The sequence below is a fragment of the Mya arenaria genome, chromosome 13 (genome assembly GCF_026914265.1).
Source record: "Mya arenaria isolate MELC-2E11 chromosome 13, ASM2691426v1".
Lineage (NCBI taxonomy): Eukaryota > Metazoa > Mollusca > Bivalvia > Myida > Myidae > Mya > Mya arenaria.
The window spans coordinates 60,526,542-60,550,856 of record NC_069134.1 but is presented as its reverse complement, the minus strand read 5'-3'; the positions used below and the strand labels follow the sequence as shown (position 1 = coordinate 60,550,856).

The following is a 24,315-nucleotide window of genomic DNA, read 5'->3' as shown; positions in this document are numbered from 1 at the left end:
CGGCCCTTAATTACAGCACTCTTGGCAATATTGCGTGATCTGCATCAGAATTTTGTCATTATTTTCACATCTAAATATTGTTAGTTTCATTCTTTTGTATCGTACCCATAAATTGTTGCAATATACCAATTATTTTCATTTTGTATTTCAATGTAAAATCCTGGCACTTGTCATTTAGTTCTAACGTACTTTATACCATACACCCCCGCTCCCCACCCCCTGCAAAAATCTGTGAAAATAACGTTATTTTCAACCATGGTTAAAAAGTCAAAACTATTAAAAAAAAAAAAGATTAACTGCATACGAAATAGTCGCTATCCAATTAAAAGTACACTTTTGTCTTGAGTTGACAAAGTTTTCGAGTGATGAAATTATTGGGATGACAGAGTTTTCGATCAACTGGCCTACTGTTCGTCTCCAGAAATTTATTATTCATGCAACCCTTTACTCTGTTTTTTAGCGTTTTTAATGACACCTGGATATTTTAGTAAATTCCGAAAAAAGTTTTTTAGTGAGCATGTTAAAATTTGACCAATTTATATTTAAAATTTCCTACTAAAGTGAAATAGCCTGATATACTTCGGTTTGGTATGGATTCCCGGTTCTCGAAAAAATGGGAAAAAAGGTATTACTACCTACCTACCCTATTGTTGGTGATGTAAGTGCAAACAAAGTTCTTTTTTTTGGCCTAAGGCTTTGACAGCGTTTGTCAATGTTGTTTCCATTATATTATCCAAACTACTTGTGTGGGGTTAAGGTTCCTAAATCGATTAAACCCCTCAAGATTCAGCGGTGTGTTTTGCTTACCATTTCAAGACATTAACTGGTTTTGCTCCGTTCGACATTAGAATTGTATTATCAATCAATCAATCAATCATCAATCAATCAATCGATCAATCAATCAATCAATCAACCAACCAACCAACCGGTCGGCCGACCGGCCCCAGCCAGCCCGTCCGTCCGTCCGTCCGTTCTCTATCAATCAATCAATCAATCAATCAATCAATCAATCAATCAATCAATCAATCAATCAATCAATCAATCAATCAATCAATCAATCAATCAACCAACCAACCAACCAATCAATCAATCAATCAATCAATCAATCAATCAAACAATCAATCAAACAATCAATCAAACAAAAAATCAATAATTCGATCAATCAATCAATCAATCAATCATGCAGCCTTTTTAGTATCTCCTTTCGATGTTTGTTCCATTAAGGCGTAATTAAGTCTGGGGTTGAGTATTCGATATAACGGTTAAAAACTTGCTTATTAATTCTGTTTTTCACTTAACGTTTCATGGCAGTAACACTAAAATTTCATGAAAACCGATTTTATTGAAATTCATGGGGAACTTCGCGCGTTGCCTCGCGTGTTTCTTAACCTATTATCGCCTGTTTTTAACAAATTGATCACTATTAATGGATTTAAATGAAAATTCGTTTTGAATCAATCAAAAGAGAATACCTTATCTAAATCAATGACAATAATGCCCTTTCTTAACCAAGTATATAGACTCAGATTCTTAACCATTCACATGGACATACATTATTTACCAATAACATAGGCACAGGTTCTTAACCAATCACATGCACACACATTCTTAATAATAATAATAATAATACCCTTTCTAAACCAATCATATAAATACCCTTTCGAACCCAACCATTATAATACCCTTTCTAAACCAACCATATAGTGCAGCCTCTCTTAACCAATTCACTGTGTGTACTGTTTTTCTCTGTAGACCATTTCTAAGACGCGTCGTGTAGACGTAAAATCTGCTCGGAAAATCCAATACTGTCGTTATCGATTCCACGTTAATTCATCAGATCTCACTGCCTGAGACCTTGTAATCTAAGCGCCACAAATCAAGTTCGAAAGATGGCGATTTGGTTAGCACAACATACATAAAAGAATCATTCATCAAGTCTGATTTATGAGTTTATCATCGCATTTTAATTTAAAACTACGGGCGTCTTAACCAGATAACATACGTTCGCATACTTTGTATATATCTTTCGTTATTCGGCTGAATATCTACTTATGTTGTGATGGCAAAAGTAAAAACAATAAAAACAAACGACGTAGTTGATATGTTTATCTGCTTGTTTAAAGGGACACGCTCATGTTGTTGCACAATTTTTTTTGTTCCCGAAAATGCATCTGAAAACACTTAAATAATAACTGTTTTACTCTTTGATGCCGAAACTTCAGAAACGAATATACTTAAAGTATAACAAAAAATCTGGTTTTAGTTTGGGGGAGAACCCACGCTGGTACAGTCAATGAAGTAAAACAAATTGACAACAAAACCACACGCCCGCAAGGACTCATTCATAAACACAAGGACAACTTAACGTTTTTCAAAATTGTGCACTTCAAAGACAATATGAGCACATATCAACATTTGTTGAAGGCTCCAGCCGGGTTCAGTATCTTAGTTTTAACACTCCTAATAATTTGCCACAATTTACCTCGTCATAGGAAAAATGTGCATTTTACAAAGACATGAGCAAGTCCCTTTCAGTATATACATATTCGAAGCTTTTTAAATACCATATCAAGCGACACGTATGTCTAAATAGTTTTCAGACGTCTAGTTAATTCAAAGTTCAAATTGTTTTTTTGTTTTTTTTTTAAACAAACATTTGTGTTGTTGAAGACAACATCTTTAATGGAACTTTGAATACAATATTACATACATGGGTGTTGAAAAAAAACAATTTGTCATATTTGGTAAAGCTTAAATCCAGGCAGTGTCAGAGATCATCTCTGCTCGTCAGGGGAGATCACTGCGTAGGGAATTGCCTAAAGACATGCTTGAACCCGTTGCGCAATTAACAGTTTTTTACCTACCTTTGTTGTTGTTGAGGAAACCGTTTCAACATTTCACACGTCGAATGTACCAGATCACTTGAATTGCCCACTGTACTTGAATGCTACTTAGACTATAGCTTTGTTGTATGACAAATTGAGTTCAAGCTTACCTTTTGTCGATTTATCAATATCTCTTATTAAATTGTAAATTTCGTAATCAAATTGTATAGTTCGTTACCAACATACTGTTTGGTTCTCAGTGGACAGAGATGCTGAGCTGTTGTTTTGGCAGAAAATGACTTCCAGCACTAAATGCAATGATCCCTCTCCGCCGGTGAAAACACCACCTCGCTTTCAGTATCTGCTTATTTAAGATTTATTTATATCTTTCAATGATAAAATCTCAGACACACATACACCCATTCTTTTTGGTGTTCATTATACGTGTGAATATTTTATCATTACTGAAATGAATTATGTTTACATTGTTGTTTTGAATTGTTTTAGTTTGGTATTTTTACCTGGCGGGGAGAGGATGCCTTAAACAGATATCAGTCTGGTTAACATAATAAATCGAGTTTAGGTTCGTTTTTAAAAGAAAATGAGAGTACCCGTCACCAAAATTGAAGCACACCTTTGAATAAATAACCACGCTCCGCCAGGTCAAAATACCGTTGAAAATGCAATAAAAAACGGTATTAACGTTTGGTTTCCTGTCGTTTGCAGATTTAAAGTTTCCTTCATCCATATTCGTGTGTTAAAGAAATCAAAGACATTTTTCTCTTGTGTTGGTCCCTTTTCTCGAGTTCACCACGGGGTCACACTTCATCACGGGGTCAAGGGTAGCGCGGGGGATGGGGGATGAGGAGACGGTGGCCATCCTGTGTTGGTAAGATGATGTTCATTTTCGACATTGTGTGCACTAGACAAAGGTTTTAACTACTAATCCTGTAAAACGTTTACATTTATGTTGGTGATATTGTATTATCTTTCCAAAAACGTTACACAAAGAAATACATGTATAATTAAACTGAAAAGAAAACACAAAAAACAGGTATCTAATGCCTGAACTCCGTTTCCGACGTAGTTTACGTTTAACAAAAGAACATAGTTGACCGCTCACTTAGTTATACCCTAAGTATAATATTCTTCCTTTTCTAACGAAACAAAAGAACGGGGCGTGGTTATTTTGCAAAGATATGCTTCATAGTCCTTAATAGTCCAAAATCTTAATTCAAGAATAAATATACATTATACGGCATATTGAAAAAGTGACTGATTTGTTTTATTTAAAAATAAATAGGAAGTATGCGAGTTCGATTAAAAATAAATCGAGTCGATAATATGCAAAATTAAATTTAAACTTTATAGGATGGTCCATGTTTGTAGTCCGTCTCTGTCTGGAAATGACGTCGGTATTTTTATATTTGAGTATAAGGAAAGTCATCGTTTTAAAATAAAGAAAGATTGGTAGCTTTCATTCTAAAAAATGTAAGTTTCGAACGTATCTGCAAATAAAAAGGAAGCGCATATACATATACATGTATATATACTGTAAAGAAAAATGGGAAATTGAAATTAACGAACTAATTCTAAACAGTGCTGAATAAAATGGCGGATTATTTTGGTATATTTTTGTATTTTCGAAGGCTATTTTGACCTGGTAGGTAGGTTAATATCACTGTTGTCGTAATATAATACGCCTACCCAAACGCCAGACGTGTAAGCCTCCTCTCGGATCTTAACCTATGTTTCTAGAGGCCTTAACAAAAAAGTACTGAAGATATCAGCTCAATGACTGTTAACATAAAATGTGAATATAAAAAATAGTGACTTGAAAATGTGTTTTTGTTCAAAATATACCTTTCGCGGACATATTTTAGCTAAATTATTATCTAGATTATGGATCTATTTCCTTATGACGGCTTGTTCTCTTACCATGGGTACTATAAGGCCATTTATATGTTAAAACACCTTTTATGTTTGCCATTGAATGTGTATGTAGTATTTGTTCGGTGCAGAACCCAGGGTTTGAATAAAATTTTCTGTTCTGTGTTGTGTGACATATGAACAATAAAATATACCCCACCCATAAACACACACACACACACTCACAATCATCTTTTAAATATCCATCCGCGAGCTATAAAAACATAAACATAAAAATGATTTATGTAGAAAATTAAATATTTTCAATATTTTCATAGAACGTTTTATTTCCAATCTTTCAACGAACTATTCTATTACTATTAAATTATGAAAATATTGATATTGTTACCATATAAAGCATATTAAAATGATAGTTTCATATATTTCCCAAAGGCATTAGTAATCCGAGTTATGCTTACCAATGCAAGTCAGTCTGTTTAAGTCATGTAAAATCCTACTCTTTAGTGGAGCTCATTGCCAAAGGCAGTAGTTTGGCTTAAACTGCGGTGAACAACCGGATGTTACCCCGTGGTACGGTCAAAGTTAATCAACATACTATATACATAAGTACTTAAAGTGCGGAAAACAGAATATCACAATGTCAGTGACTGATGGACTAGATGCACTTTTAAGCTCTTTGTCATACTATATATATAGTTTTTTTTATTCCCTTTAAGCACACGCGAAATAAAAAAAAAAAAAAAACTATTATACACGGAAATGAACAAATATACTCTATTCATAATGCTGCACAACTTGATAATTAAACAGACTGTATTAGTTTGTTCAAAATTTTCATTTGACCCCATCCATGGTAGGCATTATCGAACGATCATACACATATAAAGGTCTGTTTTAATGGTAGACATTATCGAACGATCATACATATATAAAGGTCTGTCTCAATGGTAGACATTATCGAACGATCATACACATATAAAGGTCTGTTTCAATGGTAGGCATTTTCGAACGATCATACACATATAAAGGTCTGTTTCAATGGTAGACATTATCGAACGATCATACACATATAAAGGTCTGTCTCAAGGGTAGACATTATCGAACGATCATACACATATAAAGGTCTGTCTCAAGGGTAGACATTATCGAACGATCATACACATATAAAGGTCTGTTTCAAGGGTAGACATTATCGAACGATCATACACATATAAAGGTCTGTCTTAAGGGTAGACATTATCGAACGATCATACACATATAAAGGTCTGTCTCAATGTTAGACATTAGCGAACGATCATACACATATAAAAGGTATGTCTCAATGGTAGACATTATCGAACAATTATACACATATAAATGGTCTGTCTCAATGGTAGACATAATTGAACGACCATATACAAGATCTTTCAACGGTAGATATCTGCACAAAACTAGTGTGTCATGGTTAACATATTAGCAAATACGAGATGGCATTAGTAGACGTTTATGCATATACGAGGTCTGTATAAACTGTAGATACTATCGAACCATTCTGCGTGTAAACAGGGTGCGTTCAAAGGTCTGTAAATGGTTGAAATTTATTGTATTATCATTAATAGAATTCATGATGTGATTGATGCTGTAGGTTTTATCTATAAACGTTGATACCCAGATGCCTATTACTCTAACAGATGTGCTCTAGGTCATATTTTGCGTTGGTGGTATTCAATATTGATTTCAATTGGATCTTAGGATTGTATAACTAATCGGATTGCGTGACCGATAGTGAATGTGAAAGAAGTCAACGATGTATGACCAGAAGATTAGTTGTATATTGAATACCGAAGTCGGCAAAATGTTAATGTTTATCTATTTATTTATCTGTATATGAATGGTAACTTACAATGTTGTTTTTTTAATATGTTATTCACCTGTACGGGAAAACAATAACATAATTGCACAATAATCAAAATTATATGTTTCGGCAAATGCAAAGGCATTTAAGTCTTTAAAAGTGATTCAGCGCAGTCAAAATTATTGATATGGTTATGATATTAACCAAACAGTGACAAGCGACAATAAAACATATTTAGAATTAGCCACATTAACACCACAATATTATATACATAGATTAAATAAGTAAATATTTGCACTAAGAGCTACCGGAAGTGTAATTGTGACATTCTCCAGTTACAGAGTAACAGATTTTCCATTCAAATCAAAATCAATGTTTTTGACTTTTTTTGTATGTTTGCATCGGGTTAATTGGAATAGTACACATACACTATATATATACACATGCACTTAAAACCATACAAGATAACACACTATCTTTCCTTTGTATCAAATAAAACATGGGTCGATTGTTCAGAAATTCCTTGTTAACGTCATCGTGGTAAACTTTCAAATCATTACTGCTCTGGAAGTTAATTGAAGCACTTGTGATCTGCTGTATTTCTAACAAGATTTAACTGTACTTGATTATACTAAAATAGGTAAATACGTCATTAAATAGTTTACGGTTAAACATAAACAACAATGCCGTTGATCACGTTGTTAACGTATACAAAGTTCTGAACAGTCGGCTCATTAAATTCTAAATGTATTATTTCTGTATTCTCATCGTCAACCAATTCAGTATGCACTTAACACTTTAAGTTTCAGTATGTAATTATACTTAGAACCACCGGAAGTATGTCAGATGACATCCTCCCTCAACAAAGTATCATTTTTTTTATTTTTATTTTTATTTTTTTTGAACATAAGTAATGCTTAAAGCTTTACTCTCACAGATTTACTGCTTTGACAACTTTTTTTGTCTTTGAATGAGCAATTGTTTGCGTAAATGCCTGGAAACAAGGGATGGCAACGAGTACCCGAGTACTCCAAATACACGATTCCAGTGGAAATCAGGAATTTAAGTCTGCTAACAAAAGATCATATCGCAGTTTTTCAAAATTAACGTTGGAAAGTTGATGATTTATGACTAAAAGAGCTACTAACGCTCTATTAAATAAAAAAAATCGGCAGTTTTCCAAACGATTTAGATCTATTCTACTGTGAGTAATTAAAAATCAGCTGTGAATGAGACAAAAACTAAAACTGTGAGAGTTCAGCTTTAAGGTTTTATTTCCTTTTTCGCCTCACCAGAAGGAACGCAAGTCCACACTGACGTCATATCGCCTGTACATTGTCTCCGATTGATTTTCCCTCTCAGCTGGTGTAGCATTGGCTTCACCCAACACTGAGGCTGTATTTTTAGCCTGGTGTCATCATATATAAGCTTAAATGTCGCCCGTTCCTATATGGCAAATATGTTACTATCGATAGGTGTTCGGAATAAAGTGAAACAGGACCTACGTGACTGCCATATGGATGTGTGAGCAATGTTTTCATTCAATTTCAGTTTAACAGTGAAAAATGGCCCCAGTAAAGCTGACCGATCGGCAACGAAAAACGCGGAGCCTGTATGCGAAGACCCGTAAGTATGGCGGATTTCATTTATATCGACTAGCAGACAGAGGCGAGTAGATCGATACTGTAGACTTGCTTTACGCATTGGAAGATTGTGATTTTAGTCCTTATTAAGGAGGAAATGTCTTGGCAAAATATGTACGAGTTGTTTGTTGTTTGTCGTTTCGGCCATTTGCAGTATGGCCATATTGGTGCTGGTACCCCTTCGTAGACTGGTAGAATTATAATGGATTTGATACGCTCGCCATATGACGTACCGATAGATGATAATGGGTGCCGATAAATTACTGTAAACTGAGCTGCAGCATTTATAGTACTTCGTATATGGCACGAAGCAAAAAATGTTTACTGGAGGTGTAGTATTCCCAGTCGATTATTCAGAGAAATCTATTTTTGAAATGATTATGTGACTTGGACTAATGTAGGGTTCTTTGAACGGAGTTCACAGTTATTCCCGTCCACAGTTGTTATTCGCCAATCATAACATGCTGCGAATGACGTTGTATATAACATATGTGTAGTCATAGAAATTCGCAGAAAGACTCAGTATTACCTGGATAGAGTCAAGTTGAAGTCGTGTTTGTTTAAAGATTGTTGAAATATTTTGTTTATGCCATAAACATCAATATTTATTGGTGTACAATTTCCTTAGTTGGTACTGAATTATAATTAAGTAATTCCTATATGGAATTAACAGTCTTTAATTCAATGGATGCGGTTTTCTGGACATCGTCGGACTGTATTGTTACATTAACAATGTAAGTTTTGTTGAATATTTTTTTCCAGTAACCTATATCATTCTTGTGAAGAATTGATTTTTTGTCGTGGTTGCATATATTGATATCGTAATCTTGTTTGTGCAAAGAAAAAACGTGGATGGTCGTGTAAGGCGGTTTAGTTTTTGTTGAGTAAGTTAGTATTTGTTTTAATGACATTTGGGAAAGAAACTGTATGTTTTATTGACATTTAGTAAGTTAGAATTTTTTTATTGACATTAAGCAAGTTAGAATTTGTTTAATGACATTGAGTAAGTAAGTATTTGTTTTAATGACATTTGGGAAGAAAGTATTTGTTTTATTGACATTAAGTTAGTTAGTATTTGTTTTATTGACATTAAGCAAGTTATAATTTGTTTTAATTTCATTGAGTAAGTTAGAATCCGTTTTAATGATATCGAGTAAGTTAGTTTTTGTTTAAATGACATTTAGTAAGTTAATATTAGTTTTAATGACATTGAGTCAGTATTTGTCTTATTGAAATTGAGTCAGTTAGTATTTGTTTTAATGAAATTGAGCCAGTTAGTATTTGTTTTAATGAAATTGAGCCAGTTAGTATTTGTTTTAATGACATTGAGTAAGTTAGTATTTGTTTTAATGACATTGAGCCAGTTAGTATTTGTTTTAATGAAATTGAGCCAGTTAGTATTTGTTTTAATGACATTGAGCCAGTTAGTATTTGTTTTAATGACATTGAGCCAGTTAGTATTTGTTTTAATGAAATTGAGCCAGTTAGTATTTGTTTTAATGACATTGAGCCAGTTAGTATTTGTTTTAATGAAATTGAGCCAGTTAGTATTTGTTTTAATGAAATTGAGCCAGTTAGTATTTGTTTTAATGAAATTGAGCCAGTTAGTATTTGTTTTAATGAAATTGAGCCAGTTAGTATTTGTTTTAATGAAATTGAGCCAGTTAGTATTTGTTTTAATGAAATTGAGCCAGTTAGTATTTGTTTTAATGAAATTGAGCCAGTTAGTATTTGTTTTAATGACATTGAGTAAGTTAGTATTTGTTTTAATGACATTGAGCAAGTTAGTATTTGTTTTAATGACATTGAGCCAGTTAGTATTTGTTTTAATGACATTGAGCCAGTTAGTATTTGTTTTAATGAAATTGAGCCAGTTAGTATTTGTTTTAATGAAATTGAGCCAGTTAGTATTTGTTTTAATGAAATTGAGCCAGTTAGTATTTGTTTTAATGACATTGAGTAAGTTAGTATTTGTTTTAATGACATCGAATGAAATTGAGTCAGTTAGTTTTTTTATAGACTTGAGGCAGTTATAATTTGTTAAGTTAGTATTTGTTCTATTGACATCGAGTCAGTTAAAATTTGTTAAGTTGGTATTCGATTTATTGACATCGAGTTAGTAAGTTTTTGTTTCATTGGCAAAGAGTCAGTTAGAATTTGTTAAGAAAGTATTTGATTTATTGAATATCGTCAGTTAGTTTTTGTTTTATTGGCATATAGTCAGTTAGAATTTGTTAAGTAAGTAATTGATTTATTGACATCGAGTCAGTTAATGCTTGTCAAGTTAGTATTTGTTTAGTTGACACTGAGTGGGGGGAGTAATTTAACTAATTTTGAGAAAATTTAATAATTATCAAGGGAGGGAACTCTTTCTTAGCGCCGAATGTTTAATTGTCCGCCCTTCTTTATTTTGGCGCCTTTCTCACTTGTTCTCTAGTTTTAATCCGGTTCGGACGTGTGTTTTCTTTGGTCGTTGCCAAAAATGGCGGATACTGGGGCTCGTCCCAAAGAAAAAGTATCAAAGCATACTGCAAGCATTCAAGATCAGCTGGTTGGTCTTGAAAATGAAGAGGTGCGTTTGAAATCAGACTTACAAAAGCTGACGCCAAAGAAACCCTCTCTGGGGGGAGTAATTCTAATGTAACATTGTTTCCGAGTTTGATATTGTAGTAAGGCAATCTATTGTGAGGTCATTAAATCTCAACGAGAGCATGACTGAATTCCGTATAATGAATATTTTCTAGTTTCAATGTATATCTGCGTTACAAGTTAAATTGGACGTTTTAATTTTGAAAAATAAAATATAAAAATGTCTGACATGACAAACCAAAGTATTATTTCGGAAACTGATATCATTATTACTCAGAAAAATCGACGACTGTGGTAATGAGATGTAACACATGAATATGATTAATTATGGCAGTTCGAACACTCTGCAGATACAGATATAGTTAAACCAACATATAATTATTGTTTATTGCGTTCGTAAACTATTCATACCTTCAATTACTAGGTCGTTATTATAGGGATACTTTGGCGGTTATTAGAGGAGGGTTATTTTCGGTATAAAATTGGTAAAGTATGAAGAGTTTCTCTTATTAATGAGGCCTACTGTTATTTTGCTTTTTCAGGTTAACGATAGAAGAAATACGGAGCTGGGCAGAATCCTTTGACAAGCTCATGAAAAGTAATTATACATTTATGTATACAACTCAAAATATGCTATGCAAAATATGTCAGCTACTTCAACTGCTTAGGCGGCGTTTTTATTTGACATTACTGACTGGCGATGTTGATACAAATTAAAAATAACATTTCGTTTTACCAAAGTTCATCTAGTTAAGTGTCTTTTCTGACAAACGGTTTTTAGAAACCATTTGCTATTTTTATATACATGTATCGCACTAGAAAATCTTAATATTTATCTTGAGGTCATTTTGATGTCAGTTTACTTAATATTGACTTTTTACCTAAATAATCATTGTGTTGTACAGTTATTATCTAATTACTTTTGATAAAGCATAACATAGCAGTTGCTTCCTACAACGGTAATGAAGTTTGAAACCAAAATAATTACATGTGACCCGTAGCAAAATTTGAGTAGTATACATTATACATTTTAATATCTTTAGTGTATTTGTAATATCGATAAGCATGGTTATTAACACTAACAAAGTGATATAAATAGGTTTACATATCAAGTCGATCTGCTTATGGTCACGTTATATGAACTGTCAGATCATTATCGGGTATTTACTATATCTTGTGAATGTTTCCTGAACGTGAACTATTCAATCTATTACAGTTATGTCATATCAATCATATATCTTTTTAATCACTGGAATATGGTTAAGAGAAAAACATATGCTGACGATGATGATGATGATGATGATGATGATGATGAGGAGGAGAAGGAGGAGGAGGAGGAGGAGGATGATGATGATGATGATGATGATATCATTTATTTATTCAATTTCTGTTTTCTTTCAGAAGCAAGTAAGTAAAAGTGCAGTTGTCTTCAAAAGTGGTAATGTATGGTATAACGAAAGGCTATATTATTTAGCTACTGTAGATCGAATATGTAAAAGAAGAATTAAAGACGTATACCCTTATGTTCATTAAGCGAAATTTCTCGAAAAGAGAGTCTCTAATAAGCTTTAATAGAACCAAGTATAGATATAGAACCAAGTATAGATTGTGTCTTTATCTCGTATTAAAGAATTCTGAGACCTTTAGATGATTATTATTATCACGATCAACTTATTTTTTTGTATTTAAAATCAAGTTTAAGAAAGTAATTTTGCTAAATAAAATAAGATACTTATGCTTGCTACACTTATGCTTGTTGAAGACATTGGGACATTACACGATTTACTGATGCTGTTCACTATTTGTTTACGGTTTCAAATTATATATTATAACATGTATTGCGCCTTTTCTTTAAAACTGACATTTCTGGTTTTCTGCTGGCCCATATTTTGAGCAATTTAACTAGAATTTGCATATCCTTGCCTTGGCCGCTCTCAGAACGCCCCCATCAAATGTTCATCAAAATGTTACCTTGATTAACAAGTATTCCAAGAATTATATTTTTGAAACAATACAAAATACTAATTATTTCTTCGAAGTTACTTGCTTAGAAGTGGGCAATGATTTATTGTATTAGGTCAAATTTTGTCACTGTAATTTCTTGGTATTATAACAATACAAGTAAATTTGTCAATTGATCAAAGCCAAACTTGCTAAACACATCTGCTCCCAACCGGAAGTCAAATATTTATAAAAGAGAAAATTGTAAATCAAAATTGTTTCACCGGTATTTAAAAAAAACAATAGGCAAAAATGGAAGTTTGTTTATCGGAAATTTCCAAACAAAAATTCAAACATGAAAGTCGATTCATTTTCAAAAGCAGTTACAAAATGTTTAGAGGCTACGCCGATTAACTAAACATAAAAGTTGCTTCATAGGTATTTCCAAATACATTTTAAAAATTCGAAATAAAAAGCAATCGACCATTTTTCTCCATACAGTTTGATAAATTTCAAAGTTTTATCACCATTGGAAATATCGTTCAAATATTATATTGTATAAATCAAAAGTGTTGCAGCCGTTTACTGATCTAATTTTCAGATGTCAGTGTATCTGCACCAGTTACCCTATAACTTAAAAAGGTCTGCCGCACCCGTATCTAAACAATTCGTCAAAAGTCAAATTTGCTGCACCCCTTTCCAAACAATACGTTAAAGGTCAATTTTAAATCAACATTATCCCGACATTTCATTAAAGGTCAATGATGCTGCATCGGCATCCCAACAGTTCGGTAGAAGTCAAATTTGTTGCACCCCTTTCCGAACAATTCGTTAGCGTCAAATGTGCAGCATCATTATCCCGAAAATTCGTTAAAAGTTAAATGTGCAGCACCATTATCCCGAAAATTCGTTAAAAGTCAAATGTGCAGCACCATAATCCCGAAAATTCGTTAAAAGTCAAGTTCGCTGTGCCAGTATTCCAACATTTCGTTAAAGGTCAAGTGTCAAGTTTGCTGCACCAGATTGCATAAACCATCAAATTAGTCATTGTTATTTTGAACACCAATAGTCAAATATGAAAGCTATTCAGCAAATTTCAATTCAAACTTCGCTTGGGAGCTGAGAAGGTTTGAATACTATAATAGTCATCTTCATTTCTAAACCGAATTCAAACATCAAAGAAATTGCACAAATAATTTACAAACCAATTGTAAATTTCCATTGTTGCATCACCGCTAGTTTCCATACCAATAGTCATAAAAATGCTTTATTGGTAATTTCCTAAACCAATTAAAAATATCAAAGTTGCTACACCCGTAAATTCTTAACCAATAGCAAATGTCAGAGTGTTTCTGAAAAGATAGTGTGATTGCATCACTAAAATCACTAATAAGTATGATTTTTATATTGTTTCTCCCGCCCACATACTATGCATAAATAGTCTAGACCATAAACGTATTGTAATCTATAGTTCCTATAATTTGTTTACGTATTCATATGACACTTCTCTATTCATTCCATCACGAACACATGTTTTGTGAAAATATCGGGTTACGAACGTGATGTCATGAGACAAGCTGACGACTTAAAAAAGTACTTAACCACGTACGGCATTCATAAATTCTATGAACTGACTTTGCGGTGTGGTCAAGACATAACAACTACCCTTCTACCTTCGTACGTCGGGTTCTTACGCTGGATATATGCACTTATAAAGCTGCACTCTCACAACTTTTTTATTTTATTTTTTGTCTTGGAACGAGCTTCTTAAACCGTTAGTAACGGTTTAAGCCATAAAATTAATTTTTCGAACGGAAATATAAAAATCTGCGATCTGATCTTTTGTCAGTAATCTTTTTAGTTTGCAGATATATATGCAAAACTTGCAGAGCCAAAAGATAAAAAAAAGTTGTAAAAACGGTATATCTGTGAAAGTGAAAGTTTAAGTAACCAAAACATTCAAATGTGTGATGACGGTTGACCACATATTATATTGGCGTCACTTGAAAGGGTTTTATGTGCAGAAAAAATACCAAAATGTTAACCTAAAAAACTAGAGAAAACCAACATTTTTGGGCTTAAAAAATTGCAAAGTATTTCATTTTACATTAAAGTTCAATCGAAATAAGAAGCAAACACACAAACTGTAATAATTTTATGGATAATGGATTTTTCATATTGGTAGTTAGCAAGCAATTACCCTTTTAATGTATACCAAAATTATATCGGGAGACAAGTCATCAACTTTCAAGAGTTTTGTTAGTGGAGCTTTTAGCGAAATTAGTCAGTTTTGGTTCGGACTCCATGCCATCGACATGGTTCATTATCCGTCATAAGGAATATATGTTTCCTTATGAAAATTACTAGGTTCAGATTGACCGGTATCGGCACAATTGCGTTTGGCCATTTACAAGTTCATGGTCAGGACGAATATCCTACATGACAAACAATGAGCTTATTATCAAACACATGTATATCAGAAATGTTTTAAATTAACACAAATAATTTATGTTAGTCTAAAATATCTAATTAAGAAGCAGCTTATTCTTTTTTTCATTTCTGATTTTCATTGCAGGTAAACATATTTTTCAATTTTTTAAACGTGTTTCCGATTTCTGTTTGACATAATCTGTTTGAAGTGAACCTTGCGATGACACTGCAACATAGTAGGAAAGCAAAAAGTATAAATTACAATAGGTGCAACTGACTTTTTTTGACAATGGCAATGAATGCATGTAATCCTACTGGAAATGACATTGAACAAAAAATATGCAGTACGAATCAAAAGAAAACAATAACAACAACATGTCGCTTATTAGGCTGATGCATCTTTAATCTATCTCATTAACGAAAACTGAAACTTTTCTTTAAAAAAAAAAAAACAAAGATAACTTTTAACATAATATTTTAGAAGTCTGGCCAATCACTGTCTAAGCATATTGCAACAAGATCCAACAAAGTGTTATGCAAACACAAAAAGGTCCATCAATATCTAAACATATTATTTTAGGATAAGCAAATATAAACCCCCACACAATAAACTATTTTAGGAACAGACGTCAAATGAAACTAGAAATTCCAACATCAAAATATAAAGTTTTTAATCACAATTTTATCAAAACAAAGGTTTGTTTAAAACATAAATTCGTTCTACCTAGAATTATTTGGTTTACCAAATATCAAGCAAAGATAAATTGTAACATTTTTGGATTTGATTCTCTATATACCCAAGGTGTTTGCATTTCTGTGTAGGCCAATGACAGTCGATGATTTTTCAAAATTTCTGTTTACACATTTAACGTAGATTGATTCTGACGAATGCACCAAACTTAGTTTTATGTTTCAATCAGTCTATTTTCCACCAAGGCTTATTTGTTAAATTGGTGTAAGTAATAAAAGGTAGCATATACTAGGTGGCCAATGACAATCGAGGATTTTTCTGTTCACTGTGCATTTTAGTAAAAGACAATTTTGCCTCAAATTCTTGAGCATACAAGTTGAACAAATCTAACAACTCTTCTACCTCTTATAAAAGCTGAACTATGTTTGAAATTTTGTAAGATAAGACTCCACAGTAGTTGATGTTTTCTCCTTTTACTGTCAATGACTCTTAAGAAGGTACGGTTATAGCTTACAATGTACTCGGATACATTCATAATCATGTTGCAATGCAAATTATGTAAGCATTTCATGAATATATTTTAAAAATCATGAAGTTATTTCCGTTGTCCCATAATCGAGGATTTTCTCCAGAGCAATCCGGTTTCCCGTACAATAACAAGACAACACTCTCGCGCAGCCTTATGCCAATGAGAGTGATATAGCAGCAGTTAATATAACTTTCTTCACAATTATAGTTTAACTTGTCGAGGACTTTTTTACACAAATATGTCCATATAATATACTCTGTAGCTTACATGATTAAAAAAAATCCTCTTTTCTTTAAGCGGGTCGGAAAGTGTTCCGCGAGTTCTTGCGGTCAGAGTACAGCGAAGAGAACATGTTGTTTTGGTTGGCATGTGAGGAGCTCAAGCAGGAGCAGAGCTCCGAAGCTGTGGAAGAGAAAGCTCGTCTCATATATGAGGACTACATCTCAATTCTCTCGCCTAAGGAGGTGAGTGTTCATGTGATATTTACGCATTATATGTTAATTATATGATGTGTGAAAAACATCCTATACGGTGATGGTTCATGTGATATATACAAGCTTTATATCTTTATCATCTCACCGTAAGAGTAATCTTATATGTATATTAATTATGTTATATGTATTTCTCAGATGTTATAAACATTGTAATGCATATACGACATATCAAATAATGTGATAGTTGAACGTATTATAGATGAATACTACTTGTGAGATAGTAGGATTTTTTTAAAGTAAATAAAAATAAGATTTAGAAACATGCTAGGATGTATACAGGTTGAGAAATCACGTGACTTAAAGGGGTTCTCACCTAAAGTCACCCCGGATGAAATATTTTAGATTTGCTTGTATTTTGATGATGCAATCCTTGACCAAAATTTCAGCGTTGCATATTCTACAAAATAGCGTCAAGTTAAAATTTTGCCAAGAATTGCAACCTTAAAGTACAAAAATGTACAAGCAGATCTCAAATATTTCACACGTGTAGAAGCAGAAAATAGCTAGTAGTTTATAGGATAAGAAATATTTCATAGCTTTTCTGTCAAAAAGGTTATTTAGAAATTAAAGTCGATTACTGTTTGTTTACATTGGTTGTGACCCGTGGTGACCCATGTGGGGAACCCTTTAAGTCACGTGATTCCTCACCCTGTATAATGCTAAAAGGAATATAGAGTAGTAACTTCAGTATTTGGGAATAATCATAATCATCTGCTTCATAATTTTATTTGTAAACAACCTTTCTTTTCATTTTCAGGTTAGTTTAGACTCGCGAGTAAGAGAAGTTATAAATCGAAATATGGTGGACCCGACACCTCACACGTTCGACGAGGCACAGTTGCAAATATACACTTTGATGCATCGAGATTCCTATCCGAGATTTTTAAATTCTCAAATTTATAAGAAACTTATACAACAGTACTCATGAATTAGGGAGTTATATGGTTATTAGGATTTTCTTAATTGTTTTTCTCCGGGTAGATTTGGATGCTGCACAACTTGGAGAGAAGGTGCTCTCTAAGTCTTGTTGTTAAGTTTACATTGACCATTAAAAAAGGGCAGCCGCCGCGAGATATGTGCTACAGAAGATGTTTGTGCTAGAACGAATGGCGTGTTTCATATCTACCTGTGTTCACTGCCGCCCCGTCTTTCCCTATGGGACTATGTACGGGGCGAATGTGCTTTTTTGTCCGGGCGCAGATTTGACGCTATTAAATGAACGGATGTTTAATAGTTCAGTGTTCTCGCAAAGACAATTATTTTTTCGGACAATGGGAGACACGAGAAGATACATATGTGATTATTTTGTAACCGTTCTTCGTTAGACGTCATTTACACGTAATACACGTTTCTGGGATCTAAGACAGAATATTCCAACATTATTTGTGTTCTGTTCGATTTAATTGCCAAATTGACCATTCTTTGTTAGTGTAATGTTAGTAGCAATTTTTAGTCGTAATTTTATAATACAAAAGTGAAGTATGCCGTCTGTATAAATTACCCGTTGTTATTTTAAGTTTTATAGATTTTTTTAGACTTTGACTCGGCAACAAATGTGAGAATTGTAAATTATATGTTGACCTGATTTAAGCATTGTCACCCTTCGATGTTTACATATCGTTAACAGCTGTACTATTTATTACATGCAAGTGTCAGTAATAAAATCTGTGTCACGTGATTTGTAATAATTTAGTATTAGAAAGCAGTTATACTAAAAATGGAACTTTTACCAAGATGCAAGTAGCATGTTTTATCGAACTTGTAACATCTTTGATAAGAGTGCCATTTTCTTTATTAAACTTGTTAAATCCTTCACTCTTCAAAGATGGCCTATCATTTCATATTGCAAGCCGTTAGACATACATATATTGAAGGTGTTTTTTAACTGAGAATGATGCCACTCACAGTTATGGTAACTTTTGACTGAATACCTCTACAAGTAAAGTTAGATTCAAGTTCTTGAAATGAGAACAATGGTTAGTACTATGTTAATTTCAAGACATTGACCTTAGAACTACGCTTAAAGTTTTGAAATAAGAATAACGCTAAATGTAAAGTGGCTTGATCTGAGAATAACGGTAAATGTAAAGTGGTTTGGTCTGAGAATAACGGTAAATGTAAAGTGGTTTGGTCTGAGAATAACGGTAAATGTAAAGTGGTTTGGTCTGAGAATAACGGTAAATGTAAAGTGGTTTGGTCTGAGAATAACGGTAAATGTAAAGTGGTTTGGTCTGAGAATAACGCTGAATGAAGGATTATTTGTTATCGTTCGAGCAGAGGTGTTTCACTCCTAAACAAGAATAACAATGTTTCATAAACTGTTTCTGTTTTCACTGCTTGTAAGTCATTGTTGATATATACATCGAACTCATACATCGTTATACCTTTGTGACAAGAGTGAATGAAATAGTGAGACTATAACGCGAAAAGGTTCTAAGTGCTTCTTCATTTAAGGTCACTCAGATCCTTTCCTCTTTTTCTCCTCGAGTAAATAAGGCCGTGCCAATTGAATGCGAATTGTTGTCGTGTGTATTTATCATAATGACTAGATTACCTTAGGTGTTATTAGAAATAAAAAAACACGTTTTCTTACTTTCATTATGATTTTTTTAAATTATTCTATGCCATTTTAATTCTTTTTTTTCAGAAGTGTTTTCACATTTACCGTGCAATATTTTTTTATAAATATTTAAAATCGATGAATGGCCGATTCAAAATCTGATATTTCAAATCGATGAAAGGCCGATTCAAAATCTGATATTTTAAATCCATGAAAGGCCGATTCAAAATCTGTTATTTCAAATCGATGACAGGTCGATTCGAATCTGATATTATAGTTATAATACGTCGCTTAGTAACAATGTAGAAACACGGTTCTATAAGATTCTGCATGTGCATAACTGCTTATATAAAATGCACAAGGGTCAACTTAATTCTTGTTTTGAAAGAGAGTGTAGATTTTAACATGTATGTAAATTGGTTATTATGCCATGTGGCGTAAATTGAATACATTTTTATCAAACATTTTTTCGATTTATAGCATAGAAATATTTGGTTTTATGCACATTGCTAGTTTATTTTATGTTGTATATCCATTGGTATCGTATATTTCACAGAACGATATCGTATGATTGATTTAATAAACACTTACATTCAATTGTAAAATATCATAAATTCTATACAGTGAATACGTTTTTGGACATATTTTATTTAAGTCGAATAAAAAGGGTTATATTTGGGCAAAACCCATCAATAATAGGTCATAATTGTTAAAAGGGACTCATTCACAGCTTTTATATTGGCAAACATTGATTTGATTCAGGTCATATTAAGTGCTCAGGTCAGATTACAAAAAAACAAATGTTCAAGAAGTGATACTCTGATTCAATCGTATTGGTATTACATATTTTACATTTACCGTTATCTCTAACTGTGTTGTTGTATCTTCCATGAATGTGCACTCAATCTAAATCTTGCCAAAGCAGTTTCATGATATTCCATTAACAAAAAGCAAACAAGCACAAACTGTCAGATAATCAATTAAACTGACATTTGTAACTTTTTTGCCTTAACGTATTCAATTTTCAAAAGCGTTACTAACTATTTTCGGCCCAAAGGTGCATTTCAGTTCACAATTTGTTTAAAAACTCAGTATAGCAGAGCTCTTATTTTGAACGTTTGGTGACGTTTAATCACTGTTACAAGCCGTTGGCTCACAATTAACAAGATATTATTTGATGGCTGGCCATATAAAAAGTGAACGAGTTCCTTAATGTTTTATTTCCTTATAATTGTTTCAAGCATTTCGCAAAAAAAAGAGATTATTTTTACCATGTTTACAATGAAAACCTTGTAGCCTTCCGCTTTTCTTTAATAAGTGATACGTATAATTATGTTAATGTATTTTTTCGTAGTTTTTTTCTTAATATATTCCATTCCTATCTTTTCACATGATGCAAACTAATTAACATATCGCCAAATGTATGTTACTTGTATCTGAGGCCATCAGATATCTAATAATTTCTTGTATCTGATGCCATGAGGTTTTTAATAATTATGTAATAACATTGATACATTTTGACAACTTTTAGATAAAGAGCAGGATCCCTTAAAATAGGGAAGCATAAGTAATAAAGTATATATAATCAAACTTGCGAAGAAAATGTTTATATTACAAATATATGGTACAAGTATACAATGTGCATTGTTAAAATTGCTATCGATTCAGATAAGGCTTTTGAGGTGTATGTGAAACATTTGTTAATTACTTTAATGAAAATGAGATAGATATGTTTTCTGAAATATGTGAAACATTTTGCTTTCTTTTATTTGCATTTTAAACTTTGTTTACAGCATATCTTCGTCTTAACTGTAACGGGTAAAGTGCAATGTGTTATACAGTTTTATGTATATGTCGACCTGACATATACAATACATCATCGCTTTTCATTTATTGCGGACGCCATATTCAAACTATACTCTCAATATTGTAATAAATTGATAGATATTATATCATCCCTAAGTCAAAAGAATCAAGGCTTCTAAGATAATAAGCATTATTCTGAAACGCATTTAATGATTTTGTAAGTTTTAAAACTGCATTCTCACAGATAGACAGTTTGACATTTAAAAAGAAAATGTATCAGAATCAGCTTATTTAGGCTTAAATATAAAACGCCAATGGAACTCAATTGTTTAGAAAAATGCGGAAAAAATCATTATTTTTAAAGCGTTAGTAATGCTTTTAAAATAAAACTTCATTTTTTAACGTAAATATGAAAACTGCGATCTGATCTTTTGTCAGCAGTCACTGGTCCACAAATCAAAGCACAAAATGGCACATTTCAAGACAAAAAATAAAGTTGTCAAAACGGTCAATATGTGGTATCAGTCTGTGTATACCACGTGATAAATTACGTCATAAATGCTACGTCGGAAGGCAATATTTTGCTTCGAAAGAAGACATTAAACAAAGATAACTTCACTATATTTTCACCATTTTAAATGAAACATAAAGCAGTCTACGCCGCTTACGGAGCCCCGCATTCGGTCTTTTACCAGAGTTTGATTTCGAGTTTAGTTTCTTAAAACACTTCGAAAAACCTTTGCACAATACGGCCGTCTGACGGAGCACTGTTAAAACATTGTTCCGGAAACAGGCTTGTCGAAGTGTTTGATAAAACTAATCACCTTGTGAAACTTCGGTAATAAAACGAAGACGGGCTCTTTAAACGGCATAGACTGCCCTTTGTTTTATTAAAAATGGTGCAGTATAAGAAAAGTTATCTTTGATTTAAGTCTTTATTTTAAGCAAAATGTTGCAATCCGACGTAGCATATATGACGTAATATATCATGTGGTATTCACACACTGGAGGCTGCGAAACACGACGTGTACGTGAACTTGTACCTATATGCACAAGTATAATTACAGTTGAATTTCAGTGTAGTCTTCGAAATTGTACTTGTAGACTCGTTGTTATCGCCGAAATCAGTTTCCTCGTGCAAACGTACATGCAATTCTCAATTCAAACTGATCATAAACACATATTTGATGACGTAGTGCGCAAAAATGAGTCAACACATACTCATACCCGTACAAGTAGCATACGCAACCTCTCAAATATCTTCGTTTGTAACTTTGGTAGAGATGGAATAAAAATCATGAATGGATAACAGTTGTTATAGATATAATGGTAGAGCATTGCATTTCAGCATACATTTCTGTAGTTAAAGACTCATTTTTCTAAGCAAATACTTGAATATGGACGTCTGTGTTTACAAAATACCAAAAAAGCATTACTTCTTTATGTAAGCAAAGACAGAAAATAGCTGTACAATGTTACAATTTAAATGTTCAATTTCTTCAATTTAATTTAAATCGTTGCATATGTTTAATATAACTTATATATAAATGTTATTTAATACAAGAAATTCATGAATCGAACGGTTATTTACAGGAAAGATGAACTCATTCCAACATGTTCGATAAACTTTTGTCAGAATATTAATGGGTATGCAAAATGGTTTAAAGCTAGGGTGTTATTACTGAAAGTTATTCTACAATACTGGTTTGGCTTGTCTGTTGTTGTAATCAAAACGCCCGGCCTAATGTGGATTAATGTATTTTTTTCTTCAATATATAAATATGTATATGACATGGAATTCTCTTGCATAAGATTCATAAATAGGCACATAAATTTAACATTTATTCGCCTTTACTAAACAATGTATACCATGTTTTCCAACTCCGCCATACAGCGGTTTCTTCCCTTTCCTATACAGTGTTTAATTATTCTCCGCTCGTCAAGGGAGATTACTGCGTAGGAGATTTCCATGTTTTATGACCCTTCTGATCATTCTTGTGCAATAACCTCAATGACCAAGATTTCGTTTGTCGTCAAATATATGTGTAATTTTATATAACTAGTTACTACTACATGCTAGTTTATTCTGAATAGTGTGCGCAACAGGCGCAATGGGACGCGTATGTTGTGCACTTTTTAAGGGACCATGAAATTAAATGTTTTTGATTACAATTATGACTTAGACAGTCCAAAGATTGTAAGTTAAACGCCTGAGTTTAATTTCTACTTTTTGAATTATAAAACATCCTTAATTTAAAAAATAAACTTGCCATGATTTGGTTGAACTTTCTACGACCTTTTTGATACATTAAGGCTATCTTTATTTACATTTTTTCATTATCCTCAAATATTAGATCAGATGGTTTGGGACTCAAACCTGTTGTTTTTATTATTTGTGCATATTTTATATTTAAAATGTGTTATGTATAAATTATTTTGTGTTTATGTGTTGCAGCTATGTAAAATATGAAAAATTTAATAAAAAATGAAGATACGGTGTTGGAGTTTTGATTCGCCAGGATCGAACAGAGTATATACATGTACTTCCAATAAACAGAGCACTGCAAAAGGCAAATACAACACAACAGTTACTTCCCCTTAGTTTAGTTTAAATATAATTATTTTACAACGATTGTGAAACAAGTTATTACAACATTATATTAATCACTCTCGTTGGCACGATTTTACGCGAGAGTGTGGTCTTGTGTTGTGGGGGGAAACCGGAGAACCCTTTGCTGTATGTACAGTTATCACTGCCTTCACGCGCATCAAATGGGGATCAAGATCAAGTGACAGCGTCACGCGCATCAAATGGGGATCAAGATCAAGTGACAGCGTTCATCACATTGGTTTGTTTTATTGAAATTGTTATAAAATACCTTTGCAAATAAATTAATTAATTTGAGTGAACATGTAAAAATTTGGCCATTTCATTTTAAAACTTCCTAAAATAGTGATAATCTCTGAGTGATATAGGTCGGTTTGGAATAAAATCCAGGATGTCCAAAAAAAAAATAGAAAGATAGTTATTCCTATCTACTACCCTATTTATTTTTTGAAATGTTTACAAGGGACCGTTTACA

The 24,315-nt window shown here is 32.7% G+C and overlaps 1 protein-coding gene across 1 annotated transcript; it reads left to right on the top strand.

The window, feature by feature from the left end:
- Positions 1–2,965: 2,965 nt before the first annotated feature.
- LOC128213574 (regulator of G-protein signaling 17-like) lies at positions 2,966–23,727 on the top strand. The gene is made up of 5 exons (XM_052919441.1): positions 2,966–3,714; positions 8,101–8,175; positions 11,324–11,385; positions 16,670–16,836; positions 17,624–23,727. Exons 1-5 carry the CDS (start codon positions 3,680–3,682, stop codon positions 17,792–17,794), a joined length of 510 nt encoding a protein of 169 aa, XP_052775401.1. The 5' UTR covers positions 2,966–3,679; the 3' UTR covers positions 17,795–23,727.
- Positions 23,728–24,315: the final 588 nt, after the last annotated feature.

What these genes read in the sequence shown, in the direction of transcription:
- LOC128213574 (XM_052919441.1), top strand. Translation starts at nt 3,680, where the DNA reads ATGGGGGATGAGGAGACGGTGGCCATCCTGTGTTG. An exon ending in ACGGTGGCCATCCTGTGTTG is followed by an intron (nt 3,715 to 8,100) that starts GTAAGATGATGT and finishes ATTCAATTTCAG; the next exon opens with TTTAACAGTGAAAAATGGCC. An exon ending in GAGCCTGTATGCGAAGACCC is followed by an intron (nt 8,176 to 11,323) that starts GTAAGTATGGCG and finishes TTGCTTTTTCAG; the next exon opens with GTTAACGATAGAAGAAATAC.